The following is a 22,892-nucleotide window of genomic DNA, read 5'->3' on the forward strand; positions in this document are numbered from 1 at the left end:
CTTCATAGTTTATACAAGTCAGCCTTGTCTTCCCTCAGTTTCCTTTGTTCAAAAGTAAACAGACCTAACCAATCCTCCCAAATAGCAAACCTCCTGCAGCCGAGGTAATGTCATCGTAAATCTCCGTTGTAACGTTGCTAGCCCAAACAAAACTTTCCTATAGTTCCTGGACCAAGGCTGCACCGAACACTCTAACTCGGGCCTAACTAGTGTTTCACACAGTTCCAGCAGAGCGTCTCAACTCGTATATTCAATGCCTCGGAGAATAAAGACAAGAATCCCATCTGTTTCTTGATCACCTTATCTACCTGTCCAGACACCTTTAGGAATATCTGCATTCTATAGCCCCACTTTCCTTCTCTGTGTCGTATCATTCGTGAATCTGTGGAATTCACTACCTCAGAATGCACTGGATGCCGGAACGCTGAATAAATTTAAGGAGGAGATAGATAGATTTTTAATTAGTAATGGGTTGAAAGGTTATGGGGAGAGGGTGGGAAATTGGAGTTGAGGCCGAAATGAGATCAGCAATGATCTAAATGAATGGCGGAGCAGGCTCGAGGAGCTGAATTGCCAACTCCTGCTCCTAGTTCTTATGTTCTTATATTCCTATTTACTGTTTATTCCTTTGTCTTGTTAGCCTTCCATAAATGCACTACCTCGCAATCATCCTTATGCCATTCTTATGTCTACCTGACTGGTCGAAATCCTGCAGTATACAGCTTTCTGCTTCATTCTTAATCACACAGCCAATTTGTGTATCATCTAAAGCCTTCTTAATCGTGCTCTTTTCAGTCAATTCCAAGTAATTGATATATGCAAGAAAAGGCAAATGTCCTATTACTAAGGCCTGGGGGATATCACTCCCATTTTAAAAAAACCCGTGTCATTTACCGTTTGCTTCCTGGCATTGAACCAATTTTGGATTTACCTCGCCGCTTTGCCTTGGATCACATTGGCTTTTAATTTCGGAACCGCTCTGCCATGTGGAACCTGGTCATTTTAAAATCCACATAGACTACATCGAATGCACTGTATCCATCGGCACTCCTTATTATCCCTTGAAAACAATTAACCATAATAGTCAGACTCGCCCTTCCTTTAACAAATTCTTGCTGTCAAGCTTGGCTTAGTCAGTGTCATTCTAAATGTAAATGCACCCTGTCCCTTAGAATGTTCTCTTTCAATACTATTCCCGGCTCCAAGATTATATTCACTGTCCTGTAATTACTCAGTCTATACGTTTCTCCGTTTGAACAAGGATACAACGTTAGCTGCCCTCTCGCCCTGTCTCAGTGCCTGAAGTTGCAAAGGATTATAAAGTGATGGTGATTCCTATGCCGAGGATACAATTCGGGCGGGCCTTGGGATTCATGCAGTTTCAAACCGCTTGATACTTTCAAGAAGGTGGCAATTCGCCATTTCTCAAGGAGAATTGGGAATGGTAGAGATGTTTGACTTAACAACTATTCCAAATCAGTCGATAATAAATAAGTAAAACATTAGAGACTGTCTAATGTAATATAAACCATCCATGCCCATCCCTACATTACACTAGGCCCTTTTTCAGTTATTGCCGTCTGAGGCAGTGCTGCTTTGGTATAATTTAGGCAAACCAACTTGCACTGTCACCTGGTGGCCAATCGTAGCCATTACTGCTATCGTGAAAATGTCGACGTTCGTACTGTTGTTGATAGAAACGTATCAACAAACAAATTTCCACTTATATTCCACTCAACGCATTTTTAATGAAAGGGGATTAAATGCTGTGAAAATAACTGGTGAAGGAAATCCATCTTTGTGGATGTAACTTGAAAACATTAGGAATGATGTGTTTTGTATGGACACACTCACAGACACAAATAGACGCATATATATATATGTTCAGGCTCGGTCACACAACCAGTAGCCACGGAAAACGTGAATGTGAAGGCCCTCAGGAGACACATTCCTTAACATTAAAACACGGTGTACAATAGCCACAACAGAGATTTCCACTAATCAGTATAAACTGCAGTGCACTCTGGCTCACCTTTCCTTCAGTCCCTCAATCCAGTTCAAATTTCCGAGATTGTCATAAGATTCGACCAGTACTTTCAACAAAACTGTTACATAACACCAGAGCAATGAGAAATTGTACACAGCTACTGATGGCTGTGACCAAGACTAAACGTATTTTTCCATCAAAAAAAAATCCATCCTCCCACCCAGTCAAATATATGTTCTTTAATTATTATGAGACATACCCCTCCCTTCATCCATCTGTCTATTTACCTAACACAGAAAAAAATTACTGTACCACAATAACTGACATTGGCAATAGATTAATTTAAACAGAGTGTCCAGTGCTGTCATAACAGAAAAGGGGTCTTATTTAACATAAACAGCGATAAGGACTCCTGCACTCTGAGCTGTTTAGTGCATGAATAACTATGGCAGACCCCGCCGAATATAAACAGGGAGATTGCCTCATGGAGCTTAAAGGGGGGCATAACATAATGCAGAAATAAACGAGAAAGGGTCTAGTGTAATATAAATAAGGACATAGATGAGTGTAATATAACCAGACACATGCTTCAGTGCGGCAATAACTGAAAAGGGGCCTAGTGTAAAGTGTGGATGGGCACAGAGTTTATTGCACTAATATCCGTGACTGGACCCAGAATAATATGGACTGAGACAAGGTCAGGTTATGGCCTTGCAAAACCCTTCAGAAACTTGAACACTTCTTTCAAAACGTCTCTTAACTTTTTCTGCTCTAGGATGCTATTTCTATCGTTTTTCCACATAACGGAAGCTCCTCACCCGTTCTGATAAATCCTTCGACAGCATCTTCAGAACCCGAGAGCTCTGCGACAGAGAAGGACAAGGACAGCAGGTGAATGGGAGCACCAACACCTGCTGGTGCCGCTCCAAGTCACACACAGTATTCTGATTTGGAAATATAGATTTTTTCCTTCGTTGTTATGGAGTCAAAACCCCAGAGCTCCCTTCCCACCAACACTGTTTTTGGATTTATGCCACACACGAAGTGGCTCACCAACACATTCTCCAGGGCATTTAGTTATGGCTAGTAAATGTCGGCCTTGACAGAAATGTCAACACCTGTGAATGAAGTAGAACTAGCAATAACTGCGTGAAGGTCTGCTGTGATATAAACATAGACATGCTATGGAGCAGTAATAATTGAGGCAGTGTATGTTTGTTTTCATCGAAGCAATCGCGCTATCACTGCCACCTGGTGGCGAAAGATTACCATTGCTAATACTGTAAAATGCCTTCATCATTTATTATCTCTTATATTAACGCATCTAATAACAAGCTACAATGATATACAAGATTATTACATTCTACAGGGGGTGGCAAAGGATAAAAAATGCAAAGAATTCCGTATGAGTGAAGCTTTGTTGCGCAAAGAAACATTAGCTAAAGGACAATGTGGTTCAAACCCTGTTAATTTATGTTAATGTACATTTATTGGCGTTAATTTAAGGGAGGAATTTTGATCAGGGAACACTTGTGTGTGGCTGTGTGTATGTGTATGTGCGTGTGTGTGTGTGTATGTACGTCTGTGTTTGTCTGACTGTATCTCTGTGTGTCTGTTTGTTCACTTGTGTGCCTTTGCGTGTTTGTCTAAACACATCATTCTTAATGTTTCTATGCGAATTCTGCAAAGGTAAATGATTTTGTTTTCCAGTTATGTTTCAATATTTTATTCCCTTTGATTAAAAATATAATTTTAGGTCCTGTAATTCCTTAATGTGCATTGATTATCCATTTATTTTTGCGCTCATATTTAGATCGCATTGTCCCACCGACCATTCTGTTACCAAGGCAATGTCTGTCTGTCCTCAGAAATCATTTGGAAAGGTGATTAAATCGGAGCATGCATAACGTGTACGAACACATTGTTCTTTGTGACAGATTGTTAGTTGATCATCAGCACATCTCACGGGACCATGTAATGATTTCGGCATGTGGCAGTAAAAGTGAGAATCTCACTATACGTGACCTGAGATTAATAAAACACTTATAATTTCCTTCAGTCAGAAAGAAATCGAATTATATCCAACAACCATTTGCAACTATATAGCCCCTTTAATGTCGTAAATCGTTCCACGTTGACTCACCAGACTACTAACAGGCCAAGTTTGACATCGAGTCACGTAAGGAGACACAAGGGCGGATAACCATACATTAGGTCAACGATGTAAATTTTAGTGAGGATAGTAAACGAGGAGAGAGGGAGAAGGGGTTTATGAGTGAATTCCATGGCTTAGGATCCAGGCAGTTGGCAACAAGTGATAAAATTTACGGATGCAAAAGTTGTGAGAATTCGAGGAGGGAAGGGATCTCGGAGGATTGTGAGACTGAAGGTGCTAACAGGGACGGAGGTGCTGGTGGTGAGGTCGGGGGAGAGGTGGTGGAGGCCATGGAGGGAGTTTAACAACTGTGATAATCTTATTACTGTTGCATTACTTAACCGAGAGCCGCCGTGGATCAGGGAGAGCAGGGTTGATGGGCCAACAGGACTTGTGTGCATTAGGGTCCGGGCAAGAGCATTTAGCTTGAGCTCGTATTTATGGAAGATGGGCTCTGGGAGGATGGTCAGAAACCATTGGAATATTCAGGTCTAGAGGTGACAAAGAGATGGATGGGTGTTTTAGTCCACTGCCTATGTCATGTAGACCCAGAAACAGGGAATAATTAATCGGGTTTCTGCTCCCATGTCTGTCGGTGTCATATAGGACCAGTAACAAATAATCATTCCTAGGGTTTGTGCTCGCTTGACTGCCTGTGTCAAATAGGCACAGCATCTGGAGATAATGCCCAGGGCTGGTGATTCAATGTGTGTCTGTATGACTTGGGACCAGTCCCTGGGAATCATTAATATGGCTTGTGATTAAAGGGCACTTCGAATCAGATAATCCCTGCACCTAGAAGCAATTCCCAGGTTTTGAAGAACTAAACGGTCATACATCAGAAAATTCAGGTTCTGGGGACAATTCCCAGCGTTTATGTTCTCTGGTGAGTTTGCTGGGCCCAGGTGCTTGATACTAACCCCCAGGATATATGTTCCCTGATGCTTCTAATATCCCCCAGTCTCTAGGAATCACATTCAGGATTTGTGCTCCCTGGAGCGTCAGATAGGCCCCAGAGTCTCTAAATCATTCCTTTGGTTTCTGTCACAATTGCCTCATGATCTGAGAATCTTGCCTAGGATTCATACCCTCGTACTTCAGAGAGGATACAGTTTCTGGGAATCAATCTCAAGTTATTAGTTCATTCGAAATGAATGTCCATATACCCACTGGAGATGAGCCTGGACTGTTTGGGCACATTGTTGCTGGGCAGATCTGAGTATAAATAGGTTCTTTTGCTAACAGCTGGGTTCTTGTTGCCTTGCTATATTTGATCAGCGGGCAGGAAACTGATTGTTGAAGTTTCTGCACAGCAGCCACAGATGTTTCCTGTAAATTGAAATGTGAATTATCGCTCCTCGCTGATGGTGGAATGCTGGATTCCTGTCACTGCCTGTTGGGCAGAGATATGGGATGAACGTGTTGTTCAACAAACTGGGAATAAATTTATCAGCAAATGAATCGTTAGGCAATGTTAATCTAAATTGCATTTCTTATGAGATGATATTAAGGGAACTGCGTTTAGTGTATGGCAGGTGCTGAACAGACTAAATGCGAATACAACAATACAATGAATTTGCGATTTTAATTATTTAAGGCCAATTTGATTCTGATAATTGCGAAGTTATTTTTCAATCCTGTAACAGGGAATGCCAGCTGTGCTGGTATCACACAGATATAAAGAACACATTAACTACTCTGATACTAATGTTTGATTCATTTAATAATTTTGTAATTTACGCAATGGTCTGCAGGTGGCGGAGTTCCAATCCCAATCTGGAGACTGACTGGGAACTCAAATTATTCACTGAAATTTTAGTATAATTGTAATGGCAGGCTTTATATTTTCATATGTAACCTGTTGGTACTTTTGGTCTTGGCACCTAAAAAGCTGAACACAACTGGTTTGATATCACCATAAATTCAATGATTTATCTTCCTTGGTGAAAATTAACAACATCAAAAAAAAAATCAAACTCGTGATGCCCCAAATCTCTGAATATAATTTATGGTTTAGTGGGGTCACCCAGATCGATATTGTTTTATCTGCATTGCTAAATATTTCCCCATGGTTTCTGGGATAAATATGTCACATCAGTTAGAAAGGTAGACATGGTGATTTAATTCTTAACTAAACAGTGTTCGGCTGGACTGTTTCAGCCTCATCACACAAATATTCCTCGGTGTAAATCTCAACTTCTCCCATTTAGAATCGTTCAGTGTGAAATGAAAGAACAATATTCACACTGGTGAACTGAGATCCAGTGGAAAATTGATTCACCGGGAATTGTTTTAAAGTGAAGCTTCACATTTCACGATGGATTACATCTGAAATTAAGTGACATTATTCCGAAACTGTCGATGTCCTGGGACAAATATAATCGCTTCCTCTGGACAAATATCAGTAACATTTGCATCTTTTAGACCACAGATAGGGGAAAATGGAAATAAAGAAGACTTGCAGTTAAACAGTGCATTTCACAACCACAGGACACCTTAAAGCACTTTATAGGCAATGAAGATTTGTTTATTTATAAACATATAATCACCATTGTATTACAAGGAAAGACGACCGTGAATTTACGCATAGGAAGATCCAACAAACTGCACTGTGATAAATCACCAGATAAGCTGATTTTGGGATGTTGGCTGAAGGAGAAATATTGGCCCCAGGGGATCTCTCCCTTCATATTCGAAATAATTCCATGGGAGCGTTTAGGTCCATCTGAGAGGAATTGGACAGTGAGCACATGTGAGGTGTCTATTGGGAATGTAAATGTTCGCCCTAAATAAATTTAAAAATAAACCTGCTTTGAAGAGAGAGTATCTCATCCCAAAGGATAAATAGACAATCAAAAAAGATACATTTGTGGAACACGGAATATTAATGGTTAATAATTGTTTATACAGCTGGACCCAGACAGGAAAAGAGACGAGGAGTCAGGTTGTTAACTGTGGGAAGAGAGTGACTCCCATTCTCCAGCTCTCTCTTATTTGACTCTAGCCAGTATAAATAGCGGGACGGTTCAGCTCCGGGTTCACAATCCGCAGGTGTCGCTGCGACGGAGAATCACGCTCCCAAGTCAGTTATACCCAGAGACTGAAGGATGGGATTTGCGCTGTGCCTTTGCTTCTTCTTGGCTTGTTCCACCTGTGAGTATCCCTGACTGTACAGTGATACAACAGAAGTCTACTTCTTTTCTGATATCGCTTTGTTATTTCCATTCACTAATTTGATTGTTTTTTAATGTAATTACATTTTTTCCATTCGCTAACAGATGTCCAATCCGCCATCGTGCTGACCCAGCCGGCTTCAGAGACCGCTAAGCCCGGAGAATCTCGCAAACTGTCCTGTTCAGTGAGCGGGTTCAGTCTGGACAGCTCCTATGTGAACTGGGTTAAACAAGTTCCTGGGAAAGGGCTGGAGTGGCTCCTTGCTTTCCACAAACCCTCGTCAACCACGTATTACGCGCCTGGAGTCGAAGGTCGAATCATCCCATCAAGAACTTCGTCCACAACTTACATTGAGATCAAAAATCTGAGACCCGAAGACACCGCGAGGTATTACTGTGCAAGGGACCACAGCGACCTGAACAAGCCCGGAGCTCGTACAGAAACCGCAGAGGAATAATTGCAGCGAATTATAGGTCAGTATTAGCTCAAAATAGGTTAAGAGATGTGATTGAACCTAGATTGAAAATTTACATTTTCCAAAGCAATAAAGTGGCAAAGAATAAAAACAAAATGTTGACTAACTCTGTATATTAAAGAGCATAGTTACCGCTTAGAATGTGTGCAACTGGCAACCAGGAGCCAAATGGAAATATTGGCAAATTATTATGTGAATGGGGATAATTTTAGCCTAAAGTTCTGCTCCTGAGTAAAACTCTTCGATGAAATGTAATCAAAATCTGCAAATCTTCTGCTGACTGAAAGGTTTTATTTCTTATAGGAACAATCAGTGAGTGAGAGCAGTATGTGTGCTGGTGCGTGTCACTGTGGTACTACAGTGGGTCACGGTGCTGTGTATAGCGAACTCCTCATACAAATACCCCGGAGAGGGACTTTGATCAAATCTGCGATCAGTATCACACCAGGAAAGTCAAAGAAAATAAATATGACCAACAATAAGGGTTTGAAGGAACACTGAATTACGAAAAATGTATAAAAGTCTCCGTTTTTACTAATTTTGATTGTCTTGCTAAATAGGGGCATAGATGTTAAAGGCCTTATTTCGATCCGCTTTATTAACATAATGAAGAGTTCTAACTGAAATATCACAATGATGTATTGCTACAGTATTCAGAATCAGGTTTCTCAGACCACTGTGGATTTGAATCTCTGTATTTCACATTTAACTGTCCGCCACAGTTTCTGACATGGTGCGTCTCACAGTGATACTGGGGGGCACAGCCGTTACTGTTAATGCAAAAACCTCATCGGGGCTAATTGATTGCATTTGGGTCAATGCATTTTTTCTTACAATACAACTATATTAATCAAAGCCCTGTCTGTGCCTGGAACTCTCCAACTGACAGATTTGAAGAGGTGCTAAAGTGTTAATTATTAAATCATTGGTTGTTGATTTCAATGCATGATCATCAGTTACTCTGTGAAATAGAAATAAAACAGTGTAATTTATAAAGTGTTAAAAAATATTTCACAATTTTACTTTTTTGATAAAGTCGGTCATGATTTTACTTTGCCTCTCCGTTTGTAACATTTAAATTAATATTGAATTTCTCCCCTTGTGTGCAGAACTGGTTATTGTGTGACCCAGACCAGCAAACGTAACACTGTGACTATCTTGACTACTGGGGACAAGGGACCATGGTGACGGTGACTGCAGGTAAGAAACATGCCTTCATTCTGTGCTGTTGGATTTGCTTCATTGTTTCACATTTCTGTTTATTTTTATCATTAATGTGTTAACCGAAACTTTGTATTGGTGGTTTCTATGTTGACAATGTTTCATTTAATTATGCTGCAAAGGGACGGAACAATTGTTCTGCTTCTCGGCAAAAAAAAAAGCTATGGGAGTTTTAAGGGCTTGTTTGAGTGATTTGCCTTTTATCTGCTGATGAGGCTTTGTGCCTGGCTTACTTTAAATACCTGAGTTTGGTTAAACAATTTGGTGTTTCTACCATGTCTAATCTCGGTGACATCTGATTGCTGCAAGTTTTCTAATCGAATGAAAACATTGTGTTTAAAAGTGTTGGAAATAAGATTGTAGACAGGAAACCGAGTGCTATCAAGGTCAAAAATGTCATTTTAAACTTTGGGTTTTAAAATAAATGTTTGTAATTTTTATTTGTATTAACTGGGCTGAAAAATATCAATATAATGTTGACGAACGTTCACCTTAATTAAATGAAATGCTACGATAAATAGGAACAACAGAGTTAACAAATTTCCTACCTGGATCAGGTTTAAATTAATTCAACTGGAAACATTATAATGTAGTAGTCTCCCCCGATATTCCTGAAACATACCGTGAAAATCAACACCAATACATTAAACATGATCTATCGATATACAATTATTCTGTCATTGTTTCATGTTTCTGCTTATTTTAATAAATGACTTGTTCAATGAAAGGCGATTTCGGTGCGATGTATTGAGGTTTATTTCAAAATGTTGCGCCTGATTCTACTGAAGGGACTTAGGTAATTAAGCAGTTGTTGGATTCAGTCCCTCGGTGTTGTGATTTGGTGTTAAGTGCTGAGTTGAGTATGTGCCTGGGTGACTTTGAACAGTTGAAGCTTGTGAAACTGTTTGATGATTCTACAACGTGTAATGTCGATCATATCTACCGTGTGTTGGTTATGTGCTTAAACCATTATGAAAGAGGGTTATAGTTACAAAGCAGGCAGTCTTTTTAATCAATATTGATAGATGTATTGATGCATTTTTATTTCAGTGCTAATTGTAGATTCAACCATTAATATTTTGTTTCCGATACTCCTATTTAATGCTTGAAGTAACACTGCAATGTTAAATTATATAACCAGCGAATTTGAACTGTGATGGGGAGTTAAATGAATATAACTTAAACGGTTCTCATGCGGCAATATTTCCCAAGATTACAATAATAAAAAAATAGTATTGATAGACATTTAGCAGATAATCTGTGCTATCCACAACTCTGCTGCAAAACACAGCACAATTAATATCGGCCGGACAAATGCAGAGGTTCCAGCAATTTCCATTGTTTTTTTTAATATAATACACACTGATCGCACTGCAGTGTTTAGTTCAAACTGGGATTTTAAATTAATTGTTTCCTCCCTGTTTGACGCAGGTTGAAAGGTGCTAATTAATTATCAATATTAAATGCGTTTTGTAAATTTCAGCTCGCTAATTTAATATATCTGCCGGGTTGTTGAACCTTTACTGTGCAGCCAAACAGCGTTGTTCCTTCAAATTTAGACCATTATCACTAAGCCAATCTTAAACAGTTTACAGTTAATGAATTGCTCAATAATTCTATTCAAATTCAGAGAAAGTTCAGAATCCTGGAGATGGACAAACATTGTAATTGAAGCAGGTTGGCTTAATTATAAATGTAACTTATGAATTGAAGAACAACAACCAATATTGCAAAGCTGTGAGTTATACGGGTTGAATTAAATGGGAGCTACCTTTAATTGTCATTAAAATCGTTGTTCTTTTTGCTCGTTAAGTTTCAGTGTCTCAGGTGATGCAGAGGAATTGTTATCTCTCAGTTCTACAGTTCTACAATCCAATTAAGATTGGATCTTAATTTCAATAATTATATATTTAAAAAGAAAATGCTGAAAAAATACTCAGCAGGACTGGCAGCATCTGTCCATGGAGAAGCAGAGATCTGAAGAAGAGTCATACCGATTCGAAACGTTAACTCTGTTTTTCTCTGCACTGATGCTGCCAGACGTGCTGAGTTTTGCCAGCATTTTCCGTTTTTATATCAGATTCCCAGCATCCGCAGCATTTTATTTTCATTATATATTTAAAACTCATTTACGTGCATTGTGTGGATTACGGGAATGGTATATCGAAGTTTGGCTCTATTATTATCTAGGGGAGGCTCCGAAAATGGCGACAAACTGCCAGGGCTACATTAATTATTAAAAATAAAAATGCTGTTGAAATGTGGGATGATATTTAAACTCCGGAGTCCTGCTTTAGTGACTAGAGGATGTTGCACTCCATTTTTTATTACCGATATGAGTACCCGGATAGCGTTTGAACAATTTTAAGCTGCCTACTTATAAATCTATCACGTGAAATACACGTTTAGAACAGAAGAGCTTTTATGTCGTGCCAACATAGTCACAAACATGAAAAGCTTACACGGGCGTAGGTATAGGAGCACATTCTTATAAATTTTTGATCATCTTAATTTATTAAAAGTAATAAATTTGTCCGAATGTGTATGGAATTATTTGTTTAATTTAAGAAATGTCACCTTAATTTAATTAATCCTATTATTAACAAGAGACAAATCAGAAGAAGAATAAAATTATTAACTAACTTGGCATAATAGGGTAAAATATCAACAATGTGAAAATAGAAAATAAGTTCAGTGCAAATTCATTACAAAAAAATCTCTCAAATGTGCTGTGCTGAGTCCAGGATTAAAGTTAAAACTCATGGTTGGAGTATTTTTAAAATTATTTTCAATTAACTTGGAAAGCAACATGTTTCTTATTCAGCTGCCTTCAGCTCCATTGGATGTTGTTGTACAATTTAATTAATTACCTTCCTGTTTTGCCTCAGCAGTTTCAATGGTTACACATAATTCTGAAATTATGTCAGTGGATAATCGGAGTTCAGTGTAAATATCTCTCGATTTGTTAAATTCTTGCTCTGTACAATGTCCCTGTTCTATACATAAATTAACCTGAATGTAAATTATTTTGATGAACCTGTTCTCAGCCAAACTAACTCTAAGGCTGTTGTGAAACCTGTACACAGAGAGAAATTGAGGCCCGTCAAAGGGAGTTTTTCAATTTAGAATCAGCTTCATTTCAAAGAAGTGACGTGGTCATAAGTTTACAAAAGTTTTAATCTATTCAAACGGATTAATGGATACTGGAGAAATCTATCTTTAATAGAATGATTTTTGCATTGTTTATGTCTGTTCTGTTTCTATGTGCGTGGTCACTGTGCGAAAATCAGAAGCCTTCTGGCTGTTTGTGAACTTTCTGGTTCATTCTCCTGTATTTCAGGGAATTAATTTCGAACCATTTAGTTAAGAAGTTTGTATCTCCGAGAAAGGTGCGAGTCTGTTCTTAAGTTTGAGAAGGTGTCTCATAAATAAGATCAGTATCCCAGTTTGTAGAATTCAGAAGGAATGCAAAGTGTAGAAAGATATTTTTCCTGTTCAGTGTTTGCTGTATCAGAGCCTGTGGTTTGTTGATGGTCCAGTCTAAGCGCAAGTTTTAACTAACAATGCGGAATAGAGGGCGTTTTAGAATGCATCCCACCATTGCTATTCCTGGGGTACAGCGTTTCACAGAACAGTGCAAAGAGAGTTTTAGTATAATTCACCTGTTCTGTATCTGACATGAGCGTGTTGGCACTGTCAATGTTCAAGGAACTTTAACCAGTGTGAAACTCATTGGGCGTGAGTGCTCCGAATTAGATATGTAAAAGTAAATGCTTCACTTCCTCCAATGAAGTAGCAGATCGTTAATTTAACGTACATTTCATTCTAAAAAAATGCCAAGTTTCTGATGAAGGAATGATGATTAAACATTTTCAATAACAGATAATATTTGAATCAGATTGACCTGATCTAAATTTCAATTTCAGGACAGTTAAATGAAGTGACTGTAACGTTACCTTCTGCGATATGATCGAATCTGGAAATAAATTGTGCAGCTTAAATGGACAGTATGGTGCCTTACTCCTTGTCTAATGCAAACTACGGTGGGAATGAAAGCTGGAAAAATATGAAGTTCACTCAACTCAATGCACAACCTTATTCCAACTGCCCTAAGGACATTTGATGAACTATCATAGAAGCAGTTTTACTCTTGTTCTAGGGGCTTTACTAGGGCTGTGGGTTTGATGTGGAACTTCAATGTTCTTCTCTCTTGTATCTAATCAGTACAGTTCACAAACTGTGCAGTGTAGAGGAAACGCCTTTTTCTGAACATGTATCTATTCATGCATCCATTTTTCCATCCAGCGATGCAAAGATCGATATATTCATCGGCCTATCCATCTATCTATTTGTCTGTCTGTCTGTCTGTCTGTCTGTCTGTCTGTCTGTCTGTCTGTCTGTCTGTCTGTCTGTCTGTCTGTCTGTCTGTCTGTCTGTCTGTCTATCTATCTATCTATCTATCTATCTATCTATCTATCTATCTATCTATCTATCTATCTATCTATCTATCTATCTATCTATCTATCTATCTATCTATCTGTCTATCTGTCTGTCTGTCTGTCTGTCTGTCTGTCTGTCTGTCTGTCTGTCTGTCTGTCTGTCTATCTATCTGTCTACCTGCCTACCTTGTCTGTTTGTCTGTCTCTCTCTATCTTCCATCAATCTCTATCTCTTTCTCTCTCTCTCTCTCTCTCCATCCATCCATCTGTTTATCTGCCTGTCTCTCTCTCCCTTTCAATATATCTATCTATCTATCTATCTATCTATCTATCTATCTATCTATCTATCTATCTATCTATCTATCTATCTATCTATCTATCTATCTATCTATCTATCTATCTATCTATCTATCTATCTATCTATCTATCTATCTATCTATCTATCTATCTATCTATCTATCTATCTATCTATCTGTCTGTCTGTCTGTCTGTCTGTCTGTCTGTCTGTCTGTCTGTCTGTCTGTCTGTCTGTCTGTCTGTCTGTCTGTCTGTCTGTCTGTCTGTCTGTCTGTCTGTCTGTCTATCTATCTGTCTATCTATCTATCTGTCTATCTATCTATCTGTCTATCTATCTATCTATCTATCTATCTATCTATCTATCTATCTATCTATCTATCTATCTATCTATCTATCTATCTATCTATCTATCTATCTATCTATCTATCTATCTATCTATCTATCTATCTATCTATCTATCTATCTATCTATCTATCTATCTGTTTATCTATCTATCTATTTGTTTATCTATCTATCTATCTGTTTATCTATCTATCTATCTGTTTATCTAACCAAGATAGCTGATAATAATGGATTATTTGTAAACACCATTGAGCATTGGAAACTTTGGAGAGTTAATTCTGAATTGTGATTGACCGAAACCAACCGTCCATGCTATCAAATAGTCTCATTGAACAACTCTGGGTCATGCTTTATAAAAGTGCTAAAAGTTTGTCTGTAAGTAATGAACCTAGTCGATCCACCGGTCGGAGTTACATAATCTTTAGAGCAAATGCTGCCAAGCATCATCCAAGTTTATCCCCTGAAAACAGCAACATGTTGAACATGAAACTAGAATAGATTAGTTTAAAAACCCCTCTGGCCCACTGATGTCCTTCATGGAAGATAATCGGCCATCCTGGCCTAGAGATAGCTAAATGTTGCTGTATTAAAATAGTCATTTGCTGGTGATAAGAGGTTGATAGTAAAATACTTTAAGCGAGAGCTCAGTGGAAATAATGTGGAAGGGCCTAAAGTGAAAATGTTTGAGGAATGATTGATGTTTTCCTCAACAGATGAGCAAGGGCTGGAGGAAGCCCAGGTTACAATATCCCTTATTTAACTCGCAATTATGTGGCCTCATGTGCAGTATTTCCCTTTTCCGACTTGTGCCTCATCTTGTGTACAAGACTGGCCATCATGGCGGCGTGTCCCGTCGGGCATATCAACTCCTAAATGCAGTTTATGACCAGAGTATTATGGAAATAAATGATACCAATATTAAACTTCGAACAATTTGCTTATTTCTTAAGCACAAATCAAATTTTTAACTTGTTCAATTGACTCTTCATTCCCAGCGACACCGTCTCCCCCCACCCTCTACGCTCTGCTCTCCTCCTGTGAACAAGTAAACACTGCCGGCTCCGTGACCTACGGCTGTTTGGCTGCAGACTACTCCCCCGAAATCACCAGCGTTTCCTGGAAGAAAGATCAAGAGACGATCACTGCTGGATTGAAGACATACCCATCAGTGCTGAACAAGGAGCGAACCCACACCCTGAGCAGCCAGTTAACCATCACCGAATCAGAGGTGGGAAGCAGCACAATCTACTGCGAGGTTCGACGGAGCGACTCGGTCTGGGTGAAGGAAATGCCAGGTTCGTGTTGTGGGATGCACAGGGCGGCAGGGCCGGGGCTGGGTGAAGGGTAAACGTGGTCAGCAAATGAGTTATGTTTAAATTCTGCATCACATGGGTTAGAATGGAGTGAGAGTATTGTGTATAGTTCAGGTGCCCATATCACACTTAGTGTATTGTGGATACCTGTATTCTCCACATCACACTTAGTGGATTGCGTAGAGTTCTGGCCTCCACATCACACTTAGTGTGATATGGACAGCTCTGGTCTCCGCATCACAGTTATTGCACTGTGGACAGTTTTATTCTCCACATCACAACGTAGTGTACTGTGTATAATTAAGGTCTCCACATCACAATAGGTGTACTGTGTGCAGTTATCCCCTCCATATCACACCGAGTATACTGTATGCAGTTCTGGTTTCCACGTAAGGAGAATGCTACAGAGGCGTCACAATAGGAGCTAAACTACTTACAAGGACAATACCAGAGCTGATAGATTACATCTGTCAAGTAAGAGCGAATAGGCTGGTGGTCTATTCTCGACAAAATAAAAATCTGTGGTGGGACCGAATAAAGGTCCTCAGACTTCTGAAATAATTTGATAGATTACACAAGAATTAGAGCTCATGTTTACAACAGAATGTTAAAAAAAAACAATTGGCAAATCTGAATCTTCTTTACACCAAGGATGAGCAGAATGTGGGACTTCTTGTAGGTGAGACGTTACTGAGACCCTGTTCAGGGGAATCTTAATAGATACATGAGGGAGATTGTAAAGAAGGTGGTTTTTATACTGCAAGATGAAGTAGAGCGAGAGGAAGTTCTTGTGGATCGTAAAGTCCAGCATTGAACTATGGGGCCGGCTGGCCTGGTTCTGTCCTGTGGATTTTATGTAAATAGTTTTACAGTTTTTAATTGTTTGGTTTGAAGCAAAATTATTTCCAAATAATATGAATTTTCTTGCAGATATTGTGGTGCATCATCCAACTGTTCTCCTCACCGTGAGTCCCAGTGACGAAATCACAAGCAGCAGATTTGCAACCATCGTCTGTTCAATCGTTGACTTCCGTCCAAATTCAATCAACGTGAAGTGGATGAAGAATGGACAGGCCATGGACTCGGGCTTCGTCACCTCTCCCGGCTTTGAAGTGAACGGGAACTTCTCAGCGACCAGTCAGCTGACAGTCCCCGCTGGGGACTGGTTCAGTCACACGCTCTATACCTGCCTGGTCACTCATAAAGGGGTCACTCAAAGCCGAAACATCACCAAACCTGATGGTAAGAGACACAACCCAAGAAATTTCAAGGCCATTCTTGGTGCCAATCTCTGTCCAAGCCAAGAATTATTTTGGAATGATTAAAATTCAGAGAATGTCTCCCATTTGCCAATTTGCCCGCTTGCGTTTCCCTCCAAAGGAAACAAAAACACACTGAAGTAATCCTATCATTTACACAGCGTCTTTATCAGCATCAGATTGTCCTAAAACACTTAACAGCCAATGAATGACCGTGAAAATGTGCTCATTGTCGTAAAACAGAATATTCAGCAGCGATTTGCTGTACAACAGTTTCCTATAAACTGGGACATGATGCTGACTGGATTTATTTATTTATTAATTGATTTCATTCTGTATGTTGAGGGACACATGTCCAGCAAACAGACACACTTTAGCTAATCATTTACATTTTTTTTCCAGATTTCCAGCAATATTTGGATTTTAGAACTAAATAACATTATTGGTTTTGCTGCTGGGGAGGGTTCAAAGTAACTCAGGAGGGGCGTAGGAACAAGGAGTGAATGTCAGAGAGTAATACCAGGGTGCATGGAATTCTGGGAGAGGCAGCTAACACTCAAAGAGGGTATGGTCAGTTAATAGATGGAGTCAGGAGAAGGGAGCATGCAATGAAGCCTAAATCAGTGTTGCACCGCATGTATGTGAATGCGCGGAGTATAGTTAATAAAATTTGGGAGTTACTGTCGTAGATTGTCTTGTGGGATTATGATGTTAGGGCGATAACGATAAGCTTAAGGAAGGGCAAAATTGGGTGTTAAATATTCCTGGTTACAAGATGTTCAGAAAAGACAGCAGAGGGCATAGAAACGGGGTGGGGTGGTCGTGGCGTTTTTGGTTAAGGAGAATATTGCAATACTGGAGAAAAAAATGTGTCAGGCGATTCAAGGACAGAGCCAATTTGGCTGGTGCAAAGGAATAAGAAGGGTGCAATTACATTGCTGGGTGTAATGTGTACACCGGAATAGCCAGTGGGAAGATAGAGAGGAGCATGGAAATAACAGAGAGGTTTAAACATCATCGAGTAGTTATAATGGAGGGGGGAGGGGTTCATTACCCGAATATATACTGGGATAGTGGTACCGTAAGGGGCAGTGAGGGAGCAGCATTCCTAGATTATACTCTGGAGAATTTCCTACAGCTGTGTGTGTCCAGTGCAAGAAGAAAGGAGGCACTGCCTGACATCGTTCTTGGGATTGAGGTGAGCCAAGTAAATAAATTGACAGGAGGGGATTATTTAGGGGACAGTGATCATTGTATCATAAGGTTTAGGATGACGGTGGAAAATCACATTGATGAATCCAGGGTAAGAATAGTCAACTTGCAGACAGCGGACTTCAATGGGGCAAGATTGGGGCTGGGCCTGATAGACTGGAACCAAAGTTTGGTGGGAAAAACAGTAGCTGAACAATCGGCAAACTTCAAAGGTGAGATGGTTTCGGCACAGTCAAAGTATGTTCCCTCAAAAGGGAAGGTCTGGATAAGACAATCCAGAGCTCACTGGATGGCAATGGAGATAGAAATTAAGTTAAGGAAGAAAAAATGTGCTTACAGCAGGTGCCGGGAAGCAAATACATTTGAGAACCAAACTGAATACAGAAGGTTCAGAAGGGATGTGTAAAAGCAAATACGAGAAGCAAAGAGAGATTATGAAAAAAGACTGACAGCTAACATAAAAGGAAATCCCAAAGTATTCCATAAGCATATGAATCGTAAAAGGGTTGTAAAAGGAGGAATAGGCCAATTAGGGATCAAAAAGGAGATTTACACATAGAGGCAAGAGGCATGGCTGAGGTGTTAAATGAATACTTTGCAGCTGTCTTTACTTACAAGGTAGATGCTGCCCAGGCCATGGTGACAGAGGAGGAAACTCAGTCACTAGAAGGGTTTAAAATTGATAAGGAGGAGATATTGCATCAGCTGTTGGCACTTAAAGTTGATAAGGCACCGGGACCGGGTGAGATGCGTCCAATAGTACTGAGGGAAGTGAGAGTGGAAATTGCAGAGACACTGACAATAATTTTTCAGCGTTCCCTGCATTTGGGGGAGGTTCTGGAGGACTGGAGAATTGCAAATATTACGCTCTTGCTCAACAAAGTTTATAAAAGTCTGCCCTGCAATTACAGACGAGTCAGTTTAACTTCGGTGGTGTGGAAACTTCTGGAAACAATTATTCCGGATGGAATTAATATCATATGGGATAATGTAGATTGATTAGGAAGAGTCATCATGGATTTATTAAAGGGAAATCCTGTATAACTAACTTGCTGGAGTTTGTTCAAGAGGTAACAGAGATGGTTAATGAGGGCAAGGCCGTTGATGTGGTCTTTATGGACTTCCAAAAGGCTTTCGATACAGTGCCACACCTGTGAGGAAAGTTATAGATCATAGAATTAAAGGGACAGTAGCTAAGTGGATAAATATTTATATATATAAATGATCTAGATCTTGGTTTGCAGGGGACAGTTTAAAGGTTTGTGGACGACGCAAAACTTGGGAGAATTTGGGGAAATGTGATGTCACACTGACAAAGCAGGCAGTCCCGGGCCTTAACAGTTGATGTTGAAGTCGGTACCTCTCACAATACAGTACTCGATCAGTACTACATTTCTGGTATCAGCTACACTTGTGTTCAAACATCTGGAGTGGGGATTGAACCCATGTTCTTTCTGAATCAGAATCCCCCGATGATCAGGATTCCATCCACTCACAAAACACGGTGACATTTTGTTCAAAAGTTGGACAGTGAGTGAGGAGTCATTGGTTTTAATTTTATCCGAAATTGATTGATCATATTGTGAGTAGGATCGGTGTCTGCAGGCCTTTACTGGTAATTGCCCACGACTTCAATTCCGACAAAGATGTGCACTTTATTTCTGCTGCTGTTTTCAGATTGAACAGCGCTGATAGCAGTTTGCATAGTCTCGGCTGCATTCCTTTGAGTACAAAAGTCTAAAGTGATCGAACTGGGGTGTTTCGGTTAATTAATGAAATTGGAAAAGGGGAGAAATGTTTAGTCCTCCAAATTAGGGATAGGAAAATTCTGAGGAAGGCGATTTTGGCAACATTTTCCTCACACTGTGAAATATTATCACTTTCATTTTCCCCAAGAATTTCTGAGGCTGGGAATCAATTGACATTTCAAAAAAAGAGATTAACATTTTTTTTTTGAAAATGTTATCGCACGTGACAGAACGGGGAGGATAAATGGGTTAAGGCGCACATTATACTTACAGAGAGACATAGAAAGCTGTATGGTCTCCTCCTGTGCTGTGAGCATTCTATCATTCTCTGATTCCTTGATTTCGGGACGAGTGATAATCTGTCTATAAAACAATTGTACCTGAATTTATTCACATTGTTGAACCCGCATTTGGTTTAGTCATTCCCATGGTTCTGGCTGGGAATTCCCATGGAATGTTATGGAGTCTCCCGGAATTATTGCAAGTCACTGACCTTCAAATAATGAAGGCGTTAACACGGCAGCGGCAGGTCAAATAAATATTCCCGTCGTGAGAGTGAAAGCTGAAAACTGGGTTTCTCATTCTGAAGATGATGTTTTGGTTGACATTCATTTCTGCTTCACAGTTTCCGACTGCACCGATCCCGTAATTACGCTACAGCCACCGCCAATAGAACAGGTCTTACTGGAGGCGACAGTGACCTTAACCTGCATCGTGAGTAACGCCCCTTATGGAGTCCTTGTGTCCTGGACACAAGAGCAGAAGCCTTTGAAATCAGAGATTGCTGTCCAGCCGGGAGAGGATCCTAACAGCGTGGTCAGCCACCTGAACATCTCAACACAAGCCTGGCTGAGTGGGGCTGAGTTCTACTGCATGGTGAGCCATCAGGATCTGCCGACTCCTTTAAGAAATTCCATTCACAAGGAAGAACGTAAGTGATGAGAATGAATCAATAAGTGAGCCAGTTTGCAAATTCCCAGTGTAAGTTTAAGAACCAGTAATTAGTGTACAGTGCATTAATGAGCTAGTCTGATTGGTAATTCCACTAACTAAAATCCCTAGGCCCGTGCATGAAGCATTCCAGCAGTAAATTCATAAGTAGGTGAATGAACAAGAAACTGTACTGCAGGGTTTGATGATATAAGGTGGGAGGAGCTTGGTGTGCAGTTTAGACACCAGCACAGAACCGTTCCGCCGAATGGCCTGTTACTGATGAAACTTTCCAGTCCAATCCCGCATATTCTCAGCGTAAATGATTGCATCCACAGCTGCTCCGAGCTAGAAAGCCGGTCAGACCCTAAAGTGGAAAATGGAGATCTTGAAAAGTCAAAACAAAACACATTTCTCTCACATCTAACCACCGGTGTCATTGTCCCTGCAATTCTCCAGTTTTTTTTTGACATTTATTGTAATTTTTTTGCAGCTAAATATCCGCGGGAACCATCCGTCTCTGTCCTCCTGCCCCCGGCTGAAGATGTCTCCGCTCAGAGATTCATCTCCCTCAGTTGCTTAGTGAGAGGTTTCTCCCCCCGAGAGATCTTCGTCAAGTGGACCGTCAATGACAAGCCGGTGAATCCTGGAAACTACAAGAACACCGAGGTGATGGCGGAGAACGGCAATAACTCCTTCTTCATGTACAGCCTGTTATCCATTGCAGCTGAGGAGTGGGCCAGCGGCACTTCTTACTCCTGTGTGGTGGGACATGAAGCGATTCCCTTGAAGATCATCAACAGAACGGTTGATAAATCCAGCGGTAAACCGAGTTTTGTGAACATTTCCCTTGCACTGATGGACACCGTTAATTCATGTCAATGAGAATCTATCGCTTAGATTTCTTACGCTAGTAGAAATAATAAAGTATTTTCCTCCAGTTATGAATTAAATACACAGCCACTTAATTAATTGTGTTTTCCAGTTTTGCTAATGTTGGACCTGTTTAGTTGATGTCGGGAATTTACAGATCTCAGACCCGAGTCTTGTACAATCAGTGCCCCCAGCTCAGATACACTCTGGGTTAGAGACAGAATAATTCTCATCCATTACAGAATTCTGCAAAGTTACTTCACCAACCTGCCCCTCGCTGAGGTGAATTCTGACAATGTCCCATTTCCCACAAGCCCACACAGCAGCAGCATTTAGATCCCGTTGTTCCTGCTTCATTTTTCGTCCATCGATTCAAACTTCTACCAGCTGGAAGTTGCCGCATCGCACCCACTGGGAACTGAAGTGAGGGTCACACGGGAAGGTGAATTGTGTCTCCACTTAGCCAACATAGAAAGGGGGGAGGGCATTAGTTAACGCAATGTACCTGCACCTCCCCAACAGAGACAACCGGAGAGGAAATTGTTTAGCCAACGAGAGGGAGTGGAGAGCGGATCATTAACTTGCTAAAAACCCAGTCCCAGAGCAGAGGGTTTAGAATTGAACAGCTGTCTATGATATGGGTTCAGATACAAGGCGGCTTCTAGCTTCCTGCGCTCAGATTGCAATCTTCAATCATGGCAAACATAGTGCAACATGATGTTTTGAAATGATTTTCAATCTCTTGTTCTTGTAAATCACAAGTTGCCGGTGATTTTTCATAATCCAAATCAGAACTGCTGATTCCATCCTTCCTGTGTTCCTGGTTCTGTTTCTAATGTGTCTGGGGTCCTTCTGTTTAATTGTTGCATTCTATCGCTTGATGTCACATTGAATCCCACAGAAAATACATTCATACACAGAATGGCGAATAGTGTTCTCAATCGATCAGACCTTCACGGTCAGGCCACGTTATTGATGCTCAGCGATGTGTGGAACAATAATAATAAAAACACATACAACACACTGACACAAGTTCATAAACACATACACACGCAAACACACACACACAGGAAAAGACACACTCATACATGCCCTGGCACGAGATCACACACACATACACAAACTCACACGCACATACAGAAACACACACAAACACACACACATACTCACACACACACACACACTGACAGAAACAGTGCAAACACAGTAGTACATAACAAAGCACACACAAACACATACACACACACACACAGACACAGAGTCTCACACACACACAAATGCACACACACACATTTACACGCACGCAAACATACATAAACAAGCACACACAAACACACACAAACACACACAGACAAAGACAGACACACACACACACCTTGGCACAAGATCACACACACACAGAGACTCTCTCTCTCTCACACACACACACACACACACACATATACACATACAGACAAAGACAGGCTC

At 40.3% G+C, this 22,892-nt stretch overlaps 2 gene segments (V, D, J or C); both read left to right on the forward strand.

Annotated features, from left to right (window-relative positions):
* The first annotated feature begins 7,194 nt into the window (after positions 1–7,194).
* LOC144698288 (igW heavy chain V region W26-like) lies at positions 7,195–7,794 on the forward strand. The segment is given in 2 exon segments: positions 7,195–7,295; positions 7,421–7,794. Coding segments are annotated over 2 exon segments (399 nt in total).
* A 1,104-nt stretch (positions 7,795–8,898) lies between these two features.
* On the forward strand, positions 8,899–21,491 carry LOC144698268 (Ig heavy chain C region-like). The segment is given in 5 exon segments: positions 8,899–8,991; positions 15,086–15,385; positions 16,334–16,645; positions 20,248–20,553; positions 21,046–21,491. Coding segments are annotated over 5 exon segments (1,329 nt in total).
* The last annotated feature ends 1,401 nt before the right edge of the window (positions 21,492–22,892 follow it).

This window comes from Cetorhinus maximus, chromosome 23 (assembly GCF_964194155.1).
Source record: "Cetorhinus maximus chromosome 23, sCetMax3.hap1.1, whole genome shotgun sequence".
Lineage (NCBI taxonomy): Eukaryota > Metazoa > Chordata > Chondrichthyes > Lamniformes > Cetorhinidae > Cetorhinus > Cetorhinus maximus.